Source organism: Sceloporus occidentalis, unplaced genomic scaffold, assembly GCF_023333645.1.
Source record: "Sceloporus occidentalis isolate IW3139 unplaced genomic scaffold, rSceOcc1.0.p SCAF_76, whole genome shotgun sequence".
Classification (NCBI taxonomy): domain Eukaryota; kingdom Metazoa; phylum Chordata; class Lepidosauria; order Squamata; family Phrynosomatidae; genus Sceloporus; species Sceloporus occidentalis.
In genome coordinates this window covers 3,292,042-3,315,162 of record NW_028317056.1, presented here as the reverse complement: position 1 = coordinate 3,315,162, position 23,121 = coordinate 3,292,042, and the positions used below count along the sequence as shown (strand labels likewise).

General features: G+C 44.7%; 2 protein-coding genes across 2 annotated transcripts; one reads left to right on the top strand and one right to left on the bottom strand.

Annotated features, from left to right (window-relative positions):
- Positions 1-1,855: 1,855 nt before the first annotated feature.
- LOC149285785 (pseudouridylate synthase RPUSD1-like) lies at positions 1,856-5,251 on the bottom strand. Its single transcript, XM_089494849.1, has 5 exons — positions 5,070-5,251; positions 3,429-3,552; positions 3,143-3,245; positions 2,597-2,698; positions 1,856-2,250 (listed from the first exon to the last, which is right to left on the bottom strand). Exons 1-5 carry the CDS (start codon positions 5,249-5,251, stop codon positions 1,856-1,858), a joined length of 906 nt encoding a protein of 301 aa, XP_089350975.1.
- A 1,257-nt stretch (positions 5,252-6,508) lies between these two features.
- Positions 6,509-22,259, top strand: LOC149285784 (chromosome transmission fidelity protein 18 homolog). Its single transcript, XM_089495026.1, has 22 exons — positions 6,509-6,593; positions 7,158-7,385; positions 8,345-8,486; positions 8,659-8,848; positions 9,216-9,314; positions 9,492-9,544; positions 9,892-10,045; positions 10,167-10,379; positions 10,483-10,580; positions 10,665-10,788; positions 10,987-11,129; positions 11,241-11,334; positions 12,708-12,806; positions 13,145-13,275; positions 13,827-13,992; positions 14,337-14,561; positions 15,111-15,260; positions 17,517-17,647; positions 19,467-19,611; positions 20,652-20,765; positions 21,138-21,195; positions 22,126-22,259. Exons 1-22 carry the CDS (start codon positions 6,509-6,511, stop codon positions 22,257-22,259), a joined length of 2,976 nt encoding a protein of 991 aa, XP_089351152.1.
- The last annotated feature ends 862 nt before the right edge of the window (positions 22,260-23,121 follow it).

The window sequence follows — 23,121 nt, the reverse complement described above, 5'->3', positions numbered from 1 at the left end:
TTTCCAGAAATGCTTATTTTTAATCAGAGAACAATGCAATGCTGAAAAATAATAATAATAATAATAATATACAGTCATTATATAAATAGTGTATGTTATATTCTGGAAAATGGGACAATTTCCCATGCTTTATGGAAAACTTTATTTTTTTTAATTAAATAGTGAACTTCTATTAAATTTGGTGAACAAACATTTAAAAGTTGATGGATAGAATTCCCTTATTCTCCACATTTTAAAATAAATGTATCATCTTTATACCCAAATTAGTGGATTTTCTAATGGAAATAAGGGTCATGGTTTTGGAAGACAGTATGATGTTAGATGCATTTATATATTTTAAATCTCGAGCAAGTTTAGCGTATTCCGTTTCAAATGGTTAAATTTCACGTTTAGCAAAAGGCGCAATTCATTTCTACTGCTTTCCAGTTCGCCTGCCGATTAACAAAAACATTCTATAAATTCCAATTAAAAAATTAAATAAATCTAGCTGGAAAAAAAATAAATGTTAAGTTATTGATCCAGCCCCTTTAGGCAATACTAATATGCCCCCTTGTGGTGAAATAGCTGAACTGCTTTTTTGGGGGGATTTATAAAAGATTGCCAAAAATAAAAATATATGGGAAAAGATAAAGTCTATTGGCATTTTAAAAAAAAATGGGGTTCAGTGATTTAATGTCTCACGTGGAGAACATATAGAACTCATGTCAATTAGAAGTCTTCCCAGAGAGGAATAAAACACACTCGCCGGTGCATAATTTATTAATTTCTAATCAAGGTAATGAAAGCACTTCCTAAACCGCAGTCCTCAAGGATACAGTAACAGATTTCCCCATTAAGATTTAGATTTTCTGCTTTATAAGACAGCTGGAAACGTAATTCCTAAGCATGCGAGATTGGATTTTATAGACCAAACGCCACCGTTCACAAATTTGGGGTCACTTATCTGGTTTTATAGAAAACAAGGATATTCCTGGCTGTAATATAATTACAAAAGGGTTAAACTTAAACGGATCAGCGAACACAACGTGCCATTGGAACACAGGAGTGATGGGAGTGATAAAGGGCCTCTTTGCGCCTACGAAGAGATTCCATAAAAAATCAGCCGCTTTCAGCTACAATAGTCATTTACAGCATTAACCCCGTCTGCGCTGGATTTCTGCTCCATTTCATGTTATTTTAATGCACAAAAAGTTGCTTTTCTTTAAAACACAATAAGTGACCCCAAACTTTTGAACAGTAGTGAATACAGAGAGGATTAAAATCTGAACAAGTATTTATAAAAAAAAAAAAAAATCACAATATATTGAGAGAATCTGCATGCTAATTAATTTACCCGATAGCCACGAGTAGGCAAAGATACTATATTTAAAATTCTAGAGCTGCGGATCATTTTTCACACATTTTGGAAAGCTTATTCCTCGGATAAGAGTAACTCATCTTCTAGGTGCAGTTTTCTTTGATCTATGTGTTTGGGGTGAACACAGACCCCCCAACAGGGCTGCCCACTGCCAGAAGAAATACCTCCAGTCCGTGACGTGTACTGGCTCTTAAAAAAGTCATAATGCCCAGGTGCACGTTGGTAAGCGACAGGCAAAGGTGCAAAACTAAAACACTAATTGCCCCGCTGTGATGGAGCATTAAGCATAATCACTTAGTATTATTATTATTAAAATTGCTGATTAACCTCGACAGCGCCGGGGGTGCTTCCGACGTAACGCCGCGTGCGATTTTACAGGCTGGGAGACAGTAGCGTTGTAACTAGGGTGTCGGAGCCGGATGTCCGGACGCCGGATGAACCAGGTATTAGGTGCACTGGGGTCTCGTGATTTACCGTACCGTAACGCATCACGTGACATTATTCGCATGCCCACTCCGACAACCACTGCCGGCAGAGTGCTCTATGCTGTTCCGTCTCTGGGATTTCCTCTGCTTTATCTGCTCTCTTCTGAGCTCTTTCCAGCTCGTGTCTTCTCCTGTCGCTTTCAGACTCCCATGCCCGGTCCCTCAGGTCTTTCATTGCCTCGCTCAGTTGGCGGACCGTGTGGACCGGAACCCAGTTGGGATCCGACTCGGGCTGAAAGGGGTCCGGGGCTGTGACTTCTACGAGTTCGGGGTCGGCAGGGATTCGCAGGTAGTAGGCGTGCAGCATCATTCGATATGGGTCGGTGTCCTTCTTAAAGCTGTAGGTGAAGTCCCCCACGATGGGATAACCCAAAGCGCTGCAGTGAACTCTCAGCTGGTGAGTCCTTCCTAAAATAATCACAAAACAGTGAAAGTAACATTATTTTTAGAAGGTAATACCAGACCTAAATAAAGCCATAAATGTTGAAAAAGAAAAAAAAAAAAAAAAAACTGTCCCATTCAGATATTCTGACATCTATGAAAAAGCTTGGAAGAAGATCTGCCATTAACAGATTTTCTCTATAGAGAGCAAGCAGCCAACAGATGGCAGAAAAGGCAGAATATAAACAAAACTACCCAAAAGTTATTAACGCCGCTCTCCTCGACACGTAATATTTTCCAGCTGCCATCATTCGATTGAAATATAGATTTTTGGATTATCCTATATTTATTAATTAATTTTTTTGCCACGTACCGGTCAGAGGCTGCAGCAGGACCTTGGTGACGGGATCTCCTTTGTACAATCCGTGCTGTAAGACGACCAGGTCTGTGTGGCAGGGCTTCGCGTTCTTGCAGCCTGCGCGGGAGATCAGCAGCGTAATAGTTAAACATGCGATATAAATGGCGGAGGCTTTATTTACCTGTTGCATGGAGCCCACCGTGGGTGGGCTTCTAAACTTAAAAGCTTGAGACTGGCAATTTGTCAGCAGCCAATGAGAGATGAAATCTCCGTCTTGCTTTCTTCTCATTGACTGCTGATACAGACATGAAGACAACGACGTTCCAAGTATTTGTATTTAAAACATATAGAGCAGGGGTTCTCAAACTGCGGCCCTCCAGCTGCTGCAGGACTACATCTCCCATAATGCTCCTTCAGCTAAGGGGCTGGCTGAGGAGTATGGGAGATGTAGTCCTGCAGCAGCTGGAGGGCCGCAGTTTGAGAACCCCTGATATAGAGGTTTAAGGGTTGGATTTACTGGATTTACATTTCTTCCACACTGAACGTATGTTTTAGGCTCACCTTCGGTTCCTTCCACGCACATCATGTGGGTGAAGCCTTCCCGAGTGTTCTTTCCGATGGATAACGCAATTGTCGCGTGTTTTTCAGGCACCGTGCCTCGAACCTGTAACGGGAAAAAAGCACAATGCCCTATATTAGCCACCGATAGAACGGACCTGCTTTGGGTCGGTACGGGCTGTCCCGCGGCTCACTGTTATATCACGGGTCTAACAGCAGCTCTGAAACACCAGTCCTAGTAAAAACACATTATAACGCGGGCTCTCCGGCAGCGCAGGATCCCAATTACCAGAGCCAGGTATGCCTTGGTCACCGTCCGCTCCTTGAAGCACTTGTAGGCCCTTCCCGCAGCATCCTTGTTGAGGGCCACGCACAGCGCGCCGCTGGTGGAGAAGTCCAACTGGTGGCAGAACCTGAAGGGCAGAGAAACTGCAAATCAGAATGCTTAATAACTCACATCTGACATGTGGCGCTCAGAAAAGGACGAGGTCGGCCGTTGCCACCCAAGTTTCAAGCAGCCAATCAGTGGAAGAGAAGGTTGGAACGTGGAAGAGGAGAGCAGCTGCAGCAGCAGGACTGCAGCTTCTGTGCTTTACTTTTATTTGTATTTAAAATGCATGTGAAAGCACTCAGAGTACTTTAACATGCTTTCTCCTGTCCCTTTAATGTATTTAACCCCTTAAGGACAATGGGCGGTCCCTAAACCCATTGAAAACAATGCATTTTGTCATTAAGGGGTTAAAGAGGAGCCATCCCTGTCATTGCGACTAAAACAGCTGCATTTAATCCACCAAATATATATATTTATTTATAACGGATCTGAATGTTCAATTGAAAGCCTTCTAGGAAAACAGGCAGGACATCCACATGATACAATACACATTAGTTATTAAAGCAATATGTATGTATGTAGGTACCTACATGCCTATAACATGCTTATGGCATGTTTCACGACTCTGCAGAAAAAAAATATGGATATAGTCCTTTTAGCCCAAGAGAAAATAGACTCTGTCATCACAGATTTACATATGCTTTCAGGACCTCATAGGTCTCTTCTTTAGATGGAATGAAGTACCGTTCCAACATTTGGGGTCAGAAATCCAGCACAGATGGGGTTAATTCTGTAAATGACTATTATAGCTGGAGACGGCTGATTTTAAATGGAATCTCTTCATAGGCGTACAGAGGCCCTTCATCACTCCCATCACTCCTGTGTTCCAATGGCCCTTTATCACTCCCATCACTCCTGTGTTCCAATGGCCCTTTATCACCCCCATCACTCCTGTGTTCCAATGGCCCTTTATCACCCCCATCACTCCTGTGTTCCAATGGCCCTTTATCACTCCCATCACTCCTGTGTCCCAATGGCCCTTTATCACTCCCATCCCTCCTGTGTCCCATTGGCCCTTTATCACTCCCATCACTCCTGTGTTCCAACGGCCCTTTATCACTCCCATCACTCCTGTGTTCCAACGGCCCTTTATCACTCCCATCACTCCTGTGTTCCAACGGCCCTTTATCACTCCCATCACTCCTGTGTTCCAACGGCCCTTTATCACTCCCATCACTCCTGTGTTCCAACGGCCCTTTATCACTCCCATCACTCCTGTGTTCCAACGGCCCTTTATCACTCCCATCACTCCTGTGTTCCAACGGCCCTTTATCACTCCCATCACTCCTGTGTTCCAACGGCTCCTTATCACTCCCATCACTCCTGTGTTCCAATGGCCCTTTATCACTCCCATCACTCCTGTGTTCCAATGGCCCTTTATCACTCCCATCACTCCTGTGTTCCAATGGCACGTTGTGTTCGCTGATCCAAGTTTAAGTTTAAAAGGATAATTATGTTATCGCCAGAAAGGTCCTTGTTTTCCATGAACACAGCTGAGTGACCCCAAATAATAATAAAACGCATTCTCCGGTTACTCACCGGAATCCGTAGTACGTGTCGGGATCCGCCAGCTCCGGGAAGCGATGCTTTAGCTGGCTCTGTACGGTCAGCTTCTCGTACCACATTTTGCTGTCGATGCGAACGTCCCAGTGTTTGTTCACCACCAGGAAGTCTGGGCTCTGGTATAGGACGGCGAGATTCTCCAGGCAGCAGGACTCCATGACGCTAACGAGGTCTGGGCTGAAACGAAAAGCGATGGAATGAAAGTAAAATCAGGCTCAAGGCGATGCATGCGAACGGCACGGACGATAACCGCGGCACCAACACGCTCTCGCTCTCTCAATGTCTCCCTGCCTTCTGTCTCTTTTTCCACAGCTCTGCTTCTTCTCTTGCCTTTTTGTTCTTCTGTCTTCTTTCTTCACCCTGGTACCAGCTCCAGACCTCTAGGAGCGCTTCCTCAAAGGGGTGGAGCCTCGGTGCACACCTCTCCCGCAATTGGAGAAACGGGGGGGGGGTCTGTGGCTCCGCATTGTCCGGGCTTCTTGGAGCACTACCAATCAGGGGAGAGGGTGTGCCTGGAGACTCCGCCCCCTTTGCAGAAGGACTCCGGGAGGACTTGTCAACATAGCTGAAACCTGAAAGCAGCGGACGAAGAAAGAAGGCAGAAGAAGAGGCAAGAGAAGAAGGGGAGCTGTGGAAAATCAGACGGGACACGGAGGCAGTTGGCGGAGACGGTAGGAGAGTGTGAGTGAGAGTGAGAGTGAATGGGAGTGTGAGAAAATACCGTATTACCCTCCAACTAATATGTATTTTTCCTTTAAAATATTAGGACTATAAGGAGAATACGGTAAAAGGCAGGCTTGTACATACAGGCTGCGCCGCCACAATGGCGGATAAACGCGTCGGGGAGCGCAACTTCTCTTTGGACTCCAAGTTGGTGCTTTTGCACGCAGAATGTTATGGTTGAAATCCCTGCTTGAATGCAGGCGACTCAATTAAGAGCATCTTTAAATAATGACAGTTCAAGGTTTTCATGACGACCGTTATTAGAGCCATTTGGGGAGTCACTACATAGAACGTTGGGCTATTAAGGGGTTAATATTTGAGGCGTGTCAGGGTCTGCCTGTGATGGTGCATTACGCAGAGATATATCCCCCTCCCAGTGCCTGTATACAGAGTGCTGCCCCTATCATCCTCAGCTCGTGCTATAGAGAGTGATGGGAGTTGCAGTGCTCTGCCCCCCGTGTCTACCCCATTACCTGGGATCTCTCGCTGCTGCTGCTGCTGAGGCACACTATCCACGCACTGACCAATCAGAGTAACGCCCACTGCCCGCCAACCAATGGGCAGGCGAGGTTTGGGTGCCCCACACTGTGACCCGGAAGTTGACGTGCAGTGGCGCGAAGCTTGTTTGTGTGAGGGGTTCGTGGCGCCCCCTGGCCTGATTCTGGGGCCCCTGCGCCCTGACACTGCCCGGCATGGACGAGTACGAGCTGTACGGGGTGGAGGATGACTTCGAGAGCCAGTTCGCCTCGGAGCTGGAGGTGCTGGCCGAGCTGGAAGGTGAGCAGTGCGGGGAAAGAGCTGCTGGGGAGTCCGACTCACAGTATGCTCAGGCTAGGCAGCTCTTTGCTAGCTGTCTGTTCCGCTTTCAGGGAATACAACTCTCATCGTCCTCTGACAGCTATGTTACTAACGCTGTCAAGGAATGGCTATGACACCCCATGTGCCTGAGAATACAACTCCCATAATGCGTTGTGTTGCTCCAGCTAATAGAACAACTCCCATCAACTGCATCCAGCTCTACTGGGCCTGTTTTATCAGCTGCCATAAACTAGATCTCACTAGTCTCAGGCAGCCATGCCACCCCACCCGAGATCACTAAAAGTCCCAGCATGCACCAACATGAACTATTATTGTTATCTTTTATGAACTGTAGTCAAATTTGCTTTAATAATTAGATTATCCATCTCATCCAGCCAAGCTAAACATTCCCCGGGGGATCAAGGAGTATTAATAAGAATATTGTCCAGTAGATACGTGGAACAGCCTGCCAGCAGAAGTGGTGGAATTTAATCATGCAGATGCATGGGATGGCATTTGAATCTTGTGCTGTTCTATTTGCAGATGACGTGCCCTGCCGTCCCGGACCCAGAACCTCCCAGCTGCGCTGCAAGCTTTCGTTTGAAGAGGCCATATCCGCGGCAGATGATGCGAGGAGCGCCGGTCCGGGGAAAAGTGCCCACGAAACAAATGGCGACACAGACGTGAGCAGGTCTAAGAAGAGAGATGCCAGCTTCCTGCGCCTTTCAGAGGAGGACGAGCTCTCTGACAGCTTCCTGGAGCCCCCGATCAGTATGTCTTTTGTCTCTTGTGTTTAGTCCCCGCTTATCCTTCTGTCTGTGGATCCCAAAAGCAGCCGACTTACTCAAAACCCTCGGCTGCATCCATACAGCTAAACAGACGTACGACGGGAATGAAGGAGAGGCGAGAGAGTGCGAGGATGCAGGAGAGACACTAGAGAGTCAGAGACTGAGATGGAACAGAAGGAAGTTTTACTTTACACGTGGGGGTGGTGGATAATTGGAGTAGACTCCCAGCAGAAGTGGTAGAGGGTAATGCAGTGAGGGAATTTAAACATGTATGGGATAGACATATGACTCCTGTGTTATGCAGGTACCTCTGCGAAGGGGCGGGGCCTCGGCACACACCCTCTTCCCCGATTGGAGGAACAGAGGAGAGGCTGTACCTGCGGTGCATGCCGTGGCTCCGCCTCTTTGTGCAAGTGCTCCAAGAGGCCAAAACATTGCAGACAGATTCACAAAGTGTCCCTTTTTAGTTTAAAGACAAAAAAAATCTGTAAAAATGTTGGGCTGCTACTTATTTGGTTCTGTACCGGACTCCATCATTTATCTACATTATTAACTCATTAACTTAATTATGACAGCTCATCACAAACAAAATCCAGAACTGCAGCATTCTCACTCAGTCTTTTGTTCTCCACACCTGAATTCCCTTTACGATTGGCTGGCGGATGATTTTGGCAGCAGTGATGGTTGTCGATTAACCGGTATTCACACTGTCCCGACGCTGGCATCAAGAACCGCGCAATCTATCAAGAACCGTCAATTACGCCGCTTGCCGGAATGAAGATTTAGATACAAATCGTTCCGTAACCTGATAAAACACAGCTGAACTCCGTCAATGACCGCTTCTGTCCAGCCCGGGTTTCCGTGGCTGATTTAGAATAACGAAGAAATGAATAGCCGTTGGTAACCTTACTCATGTGACTTGTTTTGTTTTTCTTAAATTAGCTCCCAAGCACAAGCGCCCGAGAATGGAAGCCGTTAAAAAGCTGGATTTTGGGTCAAAAAGGGCAGATATTAACGCGACTGGTGATGACATCACGCCGCCTCCTTCACCTTCACCTGACTGCACCAAAAAAAACACAGAAAGGTCTCTAGAGTTCATACGTGTATTATTTTAGGTAGTTTTAGGTTAGCACGTTCCACTTATAACAGTTTATTAGAAATATACATCTAAATATATTTTTTTTTTCCTTTGCTTCTCTTCAGTGTTTACATATTAATTGTTACTGTCCTTGTCTATTTTTGCCCAATTTCGGCAGAGACTCAAAGTTTCCGAAGTGGGACCCCCTGGAAGTCAGCGACATGGCCCCTTTGCAAGTGACCCCCACCGAAACGGAGCAGAAGCGGGTGCTGAAGCGACCTCCCATCTTCGAGGAATACATTCACGTGACATCCAGCGACGGAGCCCGGGTCTACATGACGCTAAGGGAGGACAGCACGGGGTCGCAGGTGAGAATTCGCTTATGATGCAATGCTTCAACGTGCAAGGGGTAGAATTATTTTCGATTTAAAAAAGAAACAAAAAAGCAATAAATTATTATCAGATGAGTCTTTTGAACCATCTAGTACATACGATGGCTGGAGTGTCTAATACCCGCTTGGCCTTGTCTTATGCTCAATATAGTCTCATCCCTATCTTATGCAGGCTTAAGTTCTCTCTTATTGTAAGGCTAAAGTACATTAACCTCTTCATCATGCAATACATTGTTTCCGTTGTCCTTAAAGGGGTTAAGCGTGTACCAGGTAATTATCCTGCTTCCATCATTCCGTTTATGAACACGTTTTAAAGATACACTTTTTTCATTTTGTTTTAAAGCAAATCTCCAAACATGCGGGGTTTAGCTGGAATGGAGACCAGCAGCTGCATCTCTTGGGTGTACCGTTTTCCTACCTAAAGGAGCAAGTTGCAGATGAGGTAACCGCCGTTCCGTTTCAGATTTGGATCCGTAAATGCCTGCGCTGATTTTATTTTTGTATGGCTCTAACACTTGTCACTTCTTTCCCAACTTAATGTTAATAATCAAAAATTATAGTTAATGTATTTACCAAAACAGGAAAAATTCTATTACTTACTTCTGGCTTTTCCTTCCAGCAACGGCGGAAGGTTTTGGAGGAATCCCAGAATCTTACCGAGATGCTGAACAGGTGGGCAGTCTGTGCATTATCTGCTTAACGTGGGGTTTAAACACACTATATCTTCATAATTATCTTACGTCGTGTACTTGTTATAAATGCATCATCACATGTCTAGGAGACATTTATATCAACTATATGGGGGATTAAAATGGGATTATTTTTATGGCTGGGCCTGTTTTATTTTAGGCTTCCTGGGGTCTGCTGTATAAACAATCAGTGATATCTAGAAGGGGTTCTTTTTTGCCTTTTTTTAAATAACGAAATCCTTTTAGGTAAAAAAATTAATTGGTAACTTGATGAAGGTTTTAATATTTTTTTCAATTATTATTAGAGCTTGAGTGTTTTTTATCTTTCAGCCAAATTGAGGACTTTGCTGAGGCTGATAGCGAGACTATGGATCTTGCCATCGCTGCAGCAGATGAGGAAGATGAGGAGGAAGGTGCATCTTCTCACTGTCTGTGGGTCGACCGCTTTACGCCCAGGCATTACACAGAGCTTCTCAGTGATGATGTGAGTATTGGGTTAAGAAGGGGCCAAGAAAATATATTTGGCAATGCCTAAAAAAAAAAAAGAGATGTTTCAGGACATGTTATAATGATCCGGTTGTCTTTGTTGCCTCGTTTGTTTATAGTATACAAACCGCTGCCTCCTGAAGTGGCTGAAACTTTGGGACAAGGTGGTATTTGCGAAAGAAAAAGTGTTGAAGAAACCCAAAGCCGCTCCAGAAGCACGCTCTAATTTCAAGTTTCAAAAGGAGCAGCAGACCAAGTTCAAGACTAAAGCCCAGATCACAGAAGAGATCCTTGAAGCTGAACTGGATCAGCATAATCGACCCAAAAACAAGGTAAAAACCAAACTACGGTAGATCCAGGAAGCACGGGCATGTTGGCAGTTACTGACATGAAGTGAGCCTTACCAGTCTTTCCTGCCTCCTGCTGTTCTCGTAGGTTGCCTTGCTTTGTGGCCCTCCCGGTCTCGGAAAGACAACTTTGGCACATGTTATCGCAAAGCATGCTGGGTACAACGTGGTGGAAATGAATGCCAGGTGAGAATAACTCGAAGCATGCGACTGCAGCGCTGCACTTTAAATGATCTGGCGATGTAACACAACGTTTTCCTCTTGTATCAGTGACGACCGAAGCCCGGAGATCTTTAAAACCCGGATAGAGGCTGCAACTCAGATGAAGTCTGTTTTAGGCGTCAACGAGAGACCAAACTGTCTGATCATAGATGAAATTGATGGCGCCCCGACGGTAAGTTCTAGGGAGGAAAGTCAAAACTCGCGCAGAACAACCTGTGACTAGGGCACCAATTAAAACCTAAGACGCTTTTTAATCCTTTATTTTATTTTTTTTATTCAGTGGTTTTAGAAGAGATTTGGGTTTTTTCTTCAATTGTTTCCAACAGTAAATATCTTCTCAGAATATCAGTTTCTTTTATTCTTCCATTAGCCTGCCATCGCCATGTTGCTGAGTTTGATCAACAGGAAAGATGGCAAAGAGACAGAGTCTGGAAGCGAGCTGACTGGAGGGAAGAAGAAGAAGAAAGATGGAGGCCTCCTCCTCAGACCCATCATCTGTATCTGCAACGACCAGTTAGTAGTCATAATGGCTAATGCGTGGCCCGGTCTTACGGAAAACAAATCGCCTTTATAACAGATGAGTTATTATTTGGAGGTTTAAGTAACCCCTTCACATTCTAACAGGTACGTTCCATCGTTACGGCAGCTGAGACAGCAAGCCTTCATGCTGAATTTTCCTCAGACGTTGCCCTCCAGGCTCGTGCAGAGATTATACGAGGTGAGCGGGACTAACGTTCAAAAGAAAAAAAAAAAAAAGGGGGCCACTAAATGATAGCCTAACGCGTCCACTTCTGCCAGTACTATAATTGGGATTAAGTTGGAAATAATTAGCATTTTAATGTACGGGGTGCAATTTGTTTTGATCAAACCCATCAATAGTGCTTATTCACTAAACGGTGAGTTTACAGGAGAGTTGTGTTTCATCTTCCGCACTTCGCTATACATCACGACGAGCCAACCCGCAGCGATGCGGGGGATCTGGATCTTAGTCTAATAGTCGGATCTCATTTGAGGTCTGATTAGAAGACGACCCCGATTACAAGACGAGGGGTATTTTTTCAGAGCATTTGCTCTGAAAAAAACCTCGTCTTATAATCGAGCAAATACGGTAATTTATCCAGGCTGTGAATTATATTTGGGAATTCGATCAGTACAATAAAAGCTACTTCGGGGGATAAAAGGGCCACATCTGCATTTTACATGCATACATGTTACCTGGCTACAAGGCACCGGCAGCGCTGGTTAAAGGGTTAAGCGAGCGGCTGTGCCTTTTTCTGCCGTGACTTATTGACACGGTCACGTCTGGATGAGCAGGTATTGTTATCTAGGTTACACATCGCCGCCGGGGGAAGCGCGGGCTAATCAACCGGTTTTGCTCTACGTGTTTATCCTGGGTGTATTTTATATTAATCCGCACCTGGTGCCGTGCACCTGCAGCTCGCGATTTATTTTGCATCTGCAGGCCACCTGCCTTGCTGGAGAACATATACCTTGTTAACCCAGCTTACTGCATAATATATACCCTGTACACCTTAGCTCACCATGATATGTAGTGTAAGGAAGTTTTTTTTTCTTTCTTTGCTGAGAGAGTCTTAAGTAAGTGGATCAGTATCCCAGCAGAAGTGGTAGAGGTTAATACTTAACCATGCATGGGATAGGCAAATGGCTCCTGAACCGAAGACGAGACCAGCAGGGAAAATAGGAAGACTAGATGGGGGCCCAATGGGTCTCTGACGTGCCAGCAAAGTTTTTCTATGATGTCATTCGTTGATACATACTTTTTTTTTTCTCTCCTATTCCATGGGTAGCAGTGTGAAACTAGCATTTATCACCCCAAAATTAACTGGATCCATTTCTAATTGGCACACACCTGAGTGTAAGAGCATTAAGTGGTTCCCGTTTAATTAGCACCTATTATCTGCGTCTGCTGATAAGGGAGTCTCCCTCATCCCAGCGATCATTACTTTGATCCATTTCACTGCTTATAATTAAAACATCTTTACTGCCGAGTGACGGCTGGCGTATTTTTGTAAAGGCAATAAGCAAGCGCTGGCGAGATATACCTGTGTGACTCCTTCTGTTCCTTTTCAGATCACGATAAAGCAGGGAATGAAGGCAGACACGGGCGCGCTCATGGCTTTATGCGACAAGACGGACAATGACATTCGATCCTGTATAAATACATTGCAGGTACGGATTGCCGTTTGGGATAAATTAGCTCAGATTTACTACAGGGATTTTTTTCTCCCCACTTTCTCCTCGTCCGCTGTACGATTCCCACAATCCTCCACTGACCCACATTTACCCCTCAGATGCCTTTAGGCAAGAATACTATTTTAGTAATTGGAGTCGGTAACAATGTAGGTTTAAATTTTAGGTTTAGAATCTTTGCAGAAGTGGCCGTTTCCGCCGTTCTCGCGTACCTTGTAATCAAACTCCCTGTAAGAGCGTAAATCCCGGCTTCTGGTTTACAAGCATGGCTTTCGGTCGCTTTACCCTGCGTGTTAAATCCATTTTGTATTTTTCAGTTCCTACACGGACGAGGGAAAAAAGAGCTTAGCATGCGAACGGTTCAGACCATGAAAATCGGCCTGAAAGATCAGAATAAAGGCTTGTTTTCGGTCTGGCAGGAGATTTTCCAGCTCCCCAAAGTCCAAAGGTGAGAAGTCCTTGTTCTAGATCAGGGGCGTCCAACCTGCGGCCCTCCAGCTGCTGCAGGACTACATCTCCCATCCTCCTCAGCCAGCCCCTTAGCTGAAAGAGCATTATGGGAGATGTAGTCCTGCAGCTGCTGGAGGGCCGCAGGTTGGAACCCCCTGTTCTAGATCCATTGTGTAGCACTAGAGGTAGGTTTACCATATAGCACCTTTTTGCTGAGATTTTTGAATAGAAGGTGAACAACAATTTGTATTAAGGCTGATAACCGTTATTGGGTAGCTCAATTGCCATGGAGTGCAAGCTTCTGGGCCCGCTTAGCTGAATTCTTCAAGCGTTATGTAAACTTTCCTTCCATAACATGTTATATATATATATATGTCACACGACTGCCTTTAAAGCCTTTCAATATTCCCTTAATGTTATAATTTAAAGAGAATTTTAATTAACCAAATCTTCTTTCGCACTTTTTTTTTCCTGCAATATTTTGCCATATCCCCCCCAAAAATTTTTTCTCCACATTGAACATTCCTGCATTTTTATACTTTTGTAAAGGAAGCGGATCGGTCAAGACGTTTTCTCTGCAGACCTCCAGAACTTTCTGGGAGCGTTCAACGAATCTCTCGGGCAAAGCAAGGCCCCCCTCAGTGCTTTAGCTCAGAGGTTTCACCATATTCTGCACCTCAGCATGTCTACGGGGGAATACGAGAAGCTTACTATGGTGAGTGAGAGAAACCCCGGAATACTTTATTTGATGGCAATATATTAAAAAAGGGGGCTCACCCGACGTACTTAGAGCCTTCACTGGCACAAAACAAACACATCCAACACTTCTGTAATTTTTATTTATTTATTTTAGGAAAAAAATATAAATCCATCATATGTTATAAAAAAAAATATATATATATAGTTAGCGAACTCCTCGTTCTTTGCTGAAGATATTGGGATGACCTTAGAAAGTGTCGGCTCTCATAGCGCAGAATATTTTAGTGCAGAAAACCATATAACTTTTATTTTTGGTTGATTTTGCATTGTTTTCTTTTTTTTTTTTCTTTTTTTTTATAGGGTTTGTACGACAACTTCCTAAACATGAAAGTGAAGGAATCGAACTTCGGCACCGTGTGCTTGGCTCTGGACTGGTTGGAGTTCACAGACATCGTGAACACGACTATAATGCACGGGCAGAACTTCCAGCTCATGCGATACCTACCGTTCCTACCTGTCGCCTTCCACCTTCTGTTTGCGGCATCGAATGTCCCACGCATTGCCTACCCCAACAGCCACTATGAGGTACGCCATTGCACTTCTTTCTTTGTGGCTACCCATCTATCGTTTCTGAGTACTTCATGTGCCACAGTAAGCTTCCTTGCGGCTTTAAAGTAGATTTTATTATTGGTGTCGGATTAAAAATACATTTTCAGAAATATTCTTTAATACAATTCTAATTTGCCCATTTGTATGAGTTCTCGCTCTGTTATCTGACCCCCAATCTACTAAACCCCCGACTCCTTATCATACTGCCTGTGGGGGACAATAGAATGGCTCAGTCTTAACCACCCATTTGGACTCTCTGACTAATGAAGTCTAAGGAGGAAAAGACTTCATTAGCATTGCCATAAAGAAAATCAGCTCAATGTGTTTAAACGAGGAAAGTCACCCAAAATATCACATAAATGACAACAATGGCGCCTCCAGGTCTGCTGATAAAGGCAGTTTATTGGATCAAAATGACATAAATATTTGGAGAAATATTGTCAGCTTGCTGTGTTTGATATGAAGTTAAATTTAATTTTCATCTTTAGTCCATAGTTTGGTAAACAACTTCTCTTTTACCCACAGGCCCAGTCCAGGTTAAATCAAATGCAGAACCTTCTGACCGCCATGATGTCTGAAATATCCCCGAGTATCCGGGCACGGGTTGTACCGCAGTCTTTGGTGTTGGACGCGCTCTGTCTTCTTCTGGATGTCATTTCTCCGAAGCTCAGGCCGGTGAGAATTCATTACTGGGAATGAGGGTCTCGTTTTAGTTTAGGGTCCTTTTTATAACGATCCTCTGAACTGTCAAAGCAGGGCTTTGGCTGATCTGTCAAAACCTGTAACCGGGAAGCCTGAATATATCCGACTACTCTCGAAATCACAAGAGAGAGTATTCCACGCTATACGGTACTAAGTCAAAAAGAAATGAAATCCTAACGTGATGAATGGTTACCCAACAGAGGAAATGTTTAAAAAAGGCGATAATTAAAATAAGTCAATCTAGAAACCACAATTGTCGGAATGGTCCTTTTTAGTGTTTTATTGAAGCGGTGAAAGTAGGCCCTCGAGGCTGTGAGATTGGCCCAAAAGTCTCCTGTAACGGGAATCCTTTTTTTGATATAGGTCTTAAATTTCAATTTTTTAAAAAATGTAAAATTAAAAGTTGAATTTTAGACGATTCTTTTCTTTCTTGGGTAACTCATTCTAAAAATCAGCTGTTCAGCTTCATCAGTTGCACCATGGCGCATATATATATTTATCATTATATGTAAAGAAATTGGTAACCCTTTTCCTCCTCTATCTTTTAATCCCCGCTCTATTACGGCACACGCTTAGACTGACAGAATCTCTGACTTCCGAGCGGCTGCCTCGTGTCTCGATAAAGTCTCTAATCCTTTGCCTTTTGTCTCCAGACTCGAAGCCTCCTTACAAGGTTATTCTCTCCTTGTGAGACTAAAGGTTATTTTTTTTTTTTGTAACGTTCTTTTTTTAGACCCGTAAGCTCTGGGATCTCATCCCTTTTTCATTCCAATTTTGGCTAACCTTACTAAAGAAAAAAGCAATTTAATCCCAGGTCTCTGGGTGAGCCAAAGGGCCTCGGCAATTAGCCTCATAACTTTTTTAAGGATGATGGATTTTATTCTGCTTTCCGCACGCGCTGTGAAGCGCGAGGATCTGGAAGCCGGCCGCGCTGCGGTGTATATGATCTTAAAATCTCCTATTCTCTGAATAACTATGGAGTGCTAAACACTCTCACAGTCTTTGGTGCGTTTGGGTGCCGTTATAGTGAATGTGAGTAAAGGAAGAGCGAGGCTGATGATAGCGTTTGGTTTTAAGGCTTTTAAAAACGTACGGAGGCCAGGTAATTGACTTTAGCTTAAGTTTTAATCTAAATCCTCTTGCTGCCCGTTATACACACTTTGAAGAGGCAAGGTAAGAAGGAACGCAGCCGAGCCCGCATGCCGTCCATCTACAAAATTATACGTACGCGTTTAAGCCAGAAAGACCCGTCTGGGGATAGATTTAGCTCCTTCTTGTTGTGCTTTTATAGCTGATCTAGCTGTTATATCTCTATGCCAATCACAGGAACGAAGGCACCTCTTGACAATATCTGGATTTAAAGAAGAAAATATATTTAAATGTTATTTATTATGCTGAATATATTTCGATTAACAACCAAGGACGTTGGGCAAATGAATACATTTTTTTTTTTACTTTTAATTGCTCAGTACCTGGACTCCATTATTTTATCCTAATTTTTTTTTTTAATATTATTTCCTCCGGGAATAATTCATTGAAGCCTGTAGGTAGGTGACACGGAGGAAGAGCATTGATAGGTTTACCAGGTTTGTTGCCATAGCAGCAGTAGATCAAATCTACGAATTGCGGCCACGTGGATAAATCTGGCCAGGCGGCCACATGTCGGGGTAACTTTAGCTGCACCTGTACTCGGCCTATTTGTGAACGTCTCATCTCCCTTGTGTTTGGGATCAGAGGTTAACGTGCCCGTCTAAGCCATGCTACGTGCCGGTGCTGCTTCCGAACACGTTGCTGGCGGCGGCGCTGCGATAAGAGAGGCGGCACGCGGTGATAATCGCGCTTCTACCCGTCTGAGCTCCGACCCGGCCGAGATCAATCTGTTTCCTTGAAGAAAAGCGTAACCAGCTATTCCGCCGATCGATGTTTGGAAGCAGCGCCTTCGTCTGCTCGCCTTCCTGCGTTAATAATTGATGTCGGATAAGTGTTTGCAAACAGGAGATCCGTACCTTTCCCGCTGCGTCTCCCTGCTTCGCCTTTAACTCCTTCCCTGCCGGTGGTGGAGGCGATCTCCGCAGGGCAGGCGTAGGCTCTGCCACTCAAAGATGCGTGTGATTGGGGATCGAGAGATATACTACATGAATACAGTTTTATTATATGTAATTTTATCATATAGCAGCAGGAGCATTCCGTTTTCACGTGTTTGTATGAGAAATGTTAATGTTATTGTAGGTGAACACGCAACTGTACAGCCTTAAAGAGAAGCAGCAGCTGGCGGACCTGATTAGCACCATGCTGGCGTATAACCTGACGTACCAGCAGGAGCGCACCATGGACGGCCAGTACGTCTACAAGCTGGACCCGTGAGTACCCGTCGCTTCTCAACAGCCGGGAGCGAGCAGAAAAAAAAAAATAGAATTCTACGCTATCGCTGCCGTCGGCTCCATCGCTACCTCTAGGCGCTGGTTTTCGGTTAAATGCTTTAAAAGTAACCCAAATTTGGGATGATTCAGTTATTGAGTAATTGTTTGTGCTTTTGTTCTACCCCTTGACGCCAAAAGGGTTAATGCTTTATCCCCAGCAGCATCTGATGCCCTCTGCTCTGGGTGGCAGCGCCGGTGTTTTGTACAACGCACGCGCCGCTCGCTTTCTGACGCCTGGGGGGCGTTGGATCGGAGCTAATCTGCCGGATGTCACACAAAACCCCCAAGACTATTCCTTCTCGCTGGCAGATTATCTGCCGCCGCTGTGGGTTTGACTTGTTATCAGCAGATGGCACCACGCTTTATACAGATCGTTCCCTTCCACCTCTCGTGCTTTTGACCATTTCACTGCCAGCTGGGCCTGGCGCTCGTGGCTCCGATGGGCACCGGTAGTAATATCGAGCTCATCCGACACACGTCCCCCGCGTGTAGTGGCCGTTTCATCTTTTCAATAATGCTGAATAATAATCCCATATTTGACCCGCGTGGGTAACCTGTATAAAAAAAAAAAAAAAAAAACTTATTTATATTCAGATTTGGTTATGAAGATGGTAGAACAAGAAATGTTGTTGAGGGGGGTGATAGGTAAGTGGAACAGCCTCCCAGCAGAAGTGGTGGAGGCTGATACAGTGAGACACCAAGGACCGATTAAGGTTTGAGTCTTTACAGCAGGAAAAACGGGCCGAATGGGGGCCGATCTGCCGCTAAACTCACTGCTTCTATGATTATAAGCACGGCAAGATGTCATTTCTTCAAAGGTCTTTCTAGCCTCGCTTTCCGTGAATGGAAGAAATATAATTGCTGGCGGCTTCGCGTCCGCAGATGATCGGAATGAGGGATATATCGGTGCTTTTGGTAAACTCTTGATGATATTTAGTGCACAGACCCTGGGGCTCTCATCAGATTTGGTCGGCTTGTAATCTCCTGATCTCTTTGTCGGAAGCCGCAGATAAAGCCCGTGAGTATTTCTGCGAGACGCGTTACGGAAGCGACCTCTGTTTGGCACAAATTCAGGGGGAAAGTTCCTTAATCCGATCAGCCGCGGCGTGAGCGGAGATTAGAGCGGCTTCCCCTATCGCGAGCGCAAAGAACGATACGGCCGTAGGTGCCGCGCTCTGCCTTCGCCTATGTTTCAAGCCCGCTGCAAGGAGCCCCTCTTTATCACAGATTGGGGGGTGCCGCTTGCCATCGCGTTGATGATCCTCGGCATCATCTACATGTTCGTCTACCTGCCCGCCATGCACCTGCACTCCCTGCTAAGGCAGGAAAGACAAAACCTCTCCGAGGATTTACAGCTTGGCGAGAGTTAACTCCACGGACATTTTTTTTTTTTTTTTTTCGCCCCATCATTGAGTTTATTTGGTGCCTTAGATTTGTTGACCTTTCACATACGGAAGAATTCACGGTTCTGGTTTAACCGATGATCGGTTTGGAACCTGGCGGGTGCCGGAGAAGGTTATCTACGGCTGGTAGGTGTTTAGGCGGAAAAGATTTAGTTATCGGTCCTCGTCTCGTCTGGAAATTCAAAGCGATATCAACCGCGCCGTGAGATACAACGCGACGCGATACAATGTCTGCTCGACCCGCGCTGTCCGCGGGCTTCTATGTTCCTTGTTCCTCCTTGGAACGGCTGGACGGACCGCTTTGGTTCCGGATATGGTTTTCCGCTCCTCACGATTTGCCTTTCCGTGTCTTGCAGGAACGTCGAAGACGTCTGCAGGTTTCCCGATCTGCCGCTCCGCAAACCACTGACTTACCAAGCCAAGCAGCTCATATCCCGCGAGATCGAGCTGGAGAAGATGCGGAGGACGGAAGCCTTCCAGCAGGCGAGGAATCAGGGCAGGGTAAGCGTGTCAACCCTGGGACCCGTCTCTTGTGTTTAGAACAGTAACTCCTATCATGTCCAGGACCCTACAGTCCCGCCCCCCCCCCCCCAGTACTTAATTTTTGGTCATTTTCTTTAGTTCTTCAGATATTTTAGCCAAAGTGTATTGAAACACTGCATGAGTTATATATAAAGAGCAGACTTGGCAGAGTATCCCACACTAGAGCGATAATGCGCATGTGTAAATGGAGCTTTCGCGAGGGATTGGTCCTCGAGCAGCTTGTCTTAATGAAGCAGCCGTTTTTGTTGCGAGTCGGGAAGGATTACTGTAGGTTTTAGGAATATCAGGTGGTCCTAATCCTTCTTAGGGTCCGATACGGATATGCGTTGCTGGCCGTAATTTTCCGTTGTCTTGTTGTCCCCTAGCGATTTCTCGGTGGTTTTCCTGGCGCGCCGTCGGCCGCAGTAATTCTATTTTGTGTCTCTTTTAAATGTATTTTTAAGGCTATTATGCAAGTTTGAGCTTTTGATCCTGTTTCATCATTTTTACTTGGGAGGGCTATAGATGGGGTATAAATATCTCCCGGTGTTCGGTTCCCCCGACAACTCAACCTCCCAACAGGCATAGAGCAGGGAAACAAGTCCCTCCCGAGAGGGAGTTTGTTTGTACTGTATCCCAGAAACCGCAGGTCAGACCTGGAAATGAAACCCGCGCTGTTTGCACGGAAGAAACGGCAATCGTGATTCTAAATACGTTCTCCCAGGACTGTAAACAATCCATACGTTCTGTGATACTAACTGCAGCCGTTATGGTCATTTTGCTGATATATATATGTGTGTGTGTGTGTATATATATGTGTATATATGTATATATATATATATATATAATGTATATATCAGGTGACCGTTTATCGTATTTATCAAAGCAGCTAATGGTGATTCCCCTAGCACATTTTTTTATTATTTATATAATGTGTGTGTATGTATGTACTATATATAGATATATAGATTTATAGTTATATATATAGTTTTGGCTTTTTTGACTGTTTTTTCCCCCAGGTGAATGCTACCAGCAAAGAAGATGGAAAGGCTAAAAGTTCTGTAAAAGCCGCTCCGTTAAACCACGAACAGCGCCTGGAAAACATCATGAAAAAGAGCTCGTTTGAGGAGCGCGTGAGTCCGCCGTTACGCTCCTACGAGACGGACGGGGGGGGGGGGGCTGCCGAGCCTGAGCGTGGCTGTTAGCTGAGTGGGGACCCGCGCATGCGATTCCCGTGACCGCAAGCACGATAGGCGGCAACTTCTGGGAAAATGAATGAAAAAAGTAAAAATCCTCTTTAACAATCAGGTCAGGTATAAGAGCGCATTAAGAAGAACCCGAACATTTGTCTGGCCACCAAAAAAAAAACATTTCATCCGCGTTCTCGTTATTCTGCTGACGCCGGGTTATTTCTAAATGCTTCGGATACAACATGCGCGGTTCTTAATGCTGCTGTTAGGATTGGATTTATAATTTGACTCGATTTAATCCTGATTTCTTCACAGCCCGAGAAAGATTTCTTTGGTCGCCAGATCGTTAAGAAAGTGGCCCCTGTGGTCGCGGGTGAGTAAAGTGCAACCAAAGTGATATATTCTAGGCACGGATTGTGCTAGAAACGAGCCCTTTGTGCCCTTTTCAGACACTCGCCTTGTCTGTAGAAATACCGTTTTGTGGAACGAGATATCTGTATCCGGATGATGTTACTGATCTAGACGTTCACGTCGGGAGGGCTGCTGTGTCATCACCGGCCCCTGCGTTTGTCCGTTTTATGACCGAAGCTGAGAAACGATCTATAACAGACCTACGAGGAGACAAATGGCTACGATAGAAGTTGCTTAAAGAGACTTTAAAAGCCATTAACCCCCCCCCCCCCTCCTCATTTTGTAGCTAATGTATGAAAGTGAGTGCTCTCTTAGACATTAAGTAACCTTCTTGGTGAATCAGACGATCGTCGGATCGTAGAGGGAGCGGATCACGTTTGGAGCTCGTATACATTCTTGAGAACCCACGTACCCTCCCCTTATCGTCCCCTTTAAAGGTGGGGTGTACATTAATTGCGCTCTTTAGTATGTTAAGGGTTATATAGAAGGGCTACAATTTTTTGTTATTATTATTTTTCTTTTAGTTTCTATGGGAACAACCCATCAGCGCCTGCTTTTTGTCGCATGGCAATAAAGTGTTCATGATTTTCCTGGGGGGAAATTCTGTATTCAATAATGGCAGGAATAATACTTCTAATGCTCCATTCGGCTACAAAAATAAACTTAAGCAGAGTAGCTGGAACAGCGCCTTTAAACGGTTATTTCAGTTTTCTCTCTCGACCCGGCCCTTGCTGTACCATTAGTGCACAGATATTGATTTTATATACCTTTCAGGGCTGCTGTGAGTGCTGTGTGGGTTTATTTTATTGTGTGTGTATATATATGTGTATATATATTATATATATATTATATATACTCTGTATCTTAATTTATGTTTTCTGCTGCCCCCCAGCTAATCCAGACCAGGAAAGTCCTGTGGAGATGCGCATCGGGAAGGCGGTGGGAAGCAGCGATGTCTGGTTTCGCTTTAATGAAGGTGTTTCTAATGCCGTGCGGCGGAATATATACATTAAAGACATGCTGTAATAACTTCATGGCCCAGATCATGCCGCTAGCAGGCAGAGTCTCCGCTAACTACAAGGTCCCGTTGGCTGAGGGTTATGGGAGTTTAAGAGCTGAAGCTACATATGGTTACCCTTCTCAAATGTGCCAACCGAGCGCATTGTCTGTTCAAGCCAAGCGTCTGTGTGAATTTGTACAAATATATATATATATATATTGTTATATATCTGGTTTTGCTACTTTTTGTAGCAAAGGTTTCACTAAAAAAAAAAAAAAAAAGTTGTGCTTCATTTTTTTGTTCTACTGATTTCAAATTTTTCAAAATCTGTTCATTTCCTTGTTTTATAATAAAGTCCATAAAGTCATTTACCCCTCACTGTATTAAAATACCCCCCCCCCCATGTATGGTGCAGAGAAAAAAAACACTTAGAATATTTAAACATGTTGGAAAATGAACCCAATTTTTATTATGAATAATTCTGATTTAATTTTGAACAATTTTTAATTTTTTTTTTTAAACTGCATAAAAGAAACATTTTCGTTGCGATGTGTAAACCCCCCCCCCCTCACCCCCACCGGCATTAACCTGAAAAAAAGCTTTGCATCTACTGCATACATTGGAAGGTGCATGCCGAGGATCCCCAGCCCTGACTTTCCACCCACCGTGGACTACGTTTCCCATGATGCTGTGCAATGTGGAGCGGCGTCCGCAGCTGCTGGAAGGACATGCGTTGCCTGACCCTCGGTACAGGCGCAGGACTCAACTGCCCCCCCAGCAGTAGATGCTCATTATTGCATAATATATATATATATATAACCCTTTCACTGCCAAGCATCTTGCACCGTTTTAAAAAGGAGGACCTTCTAAACCTAAAATATTAACGGC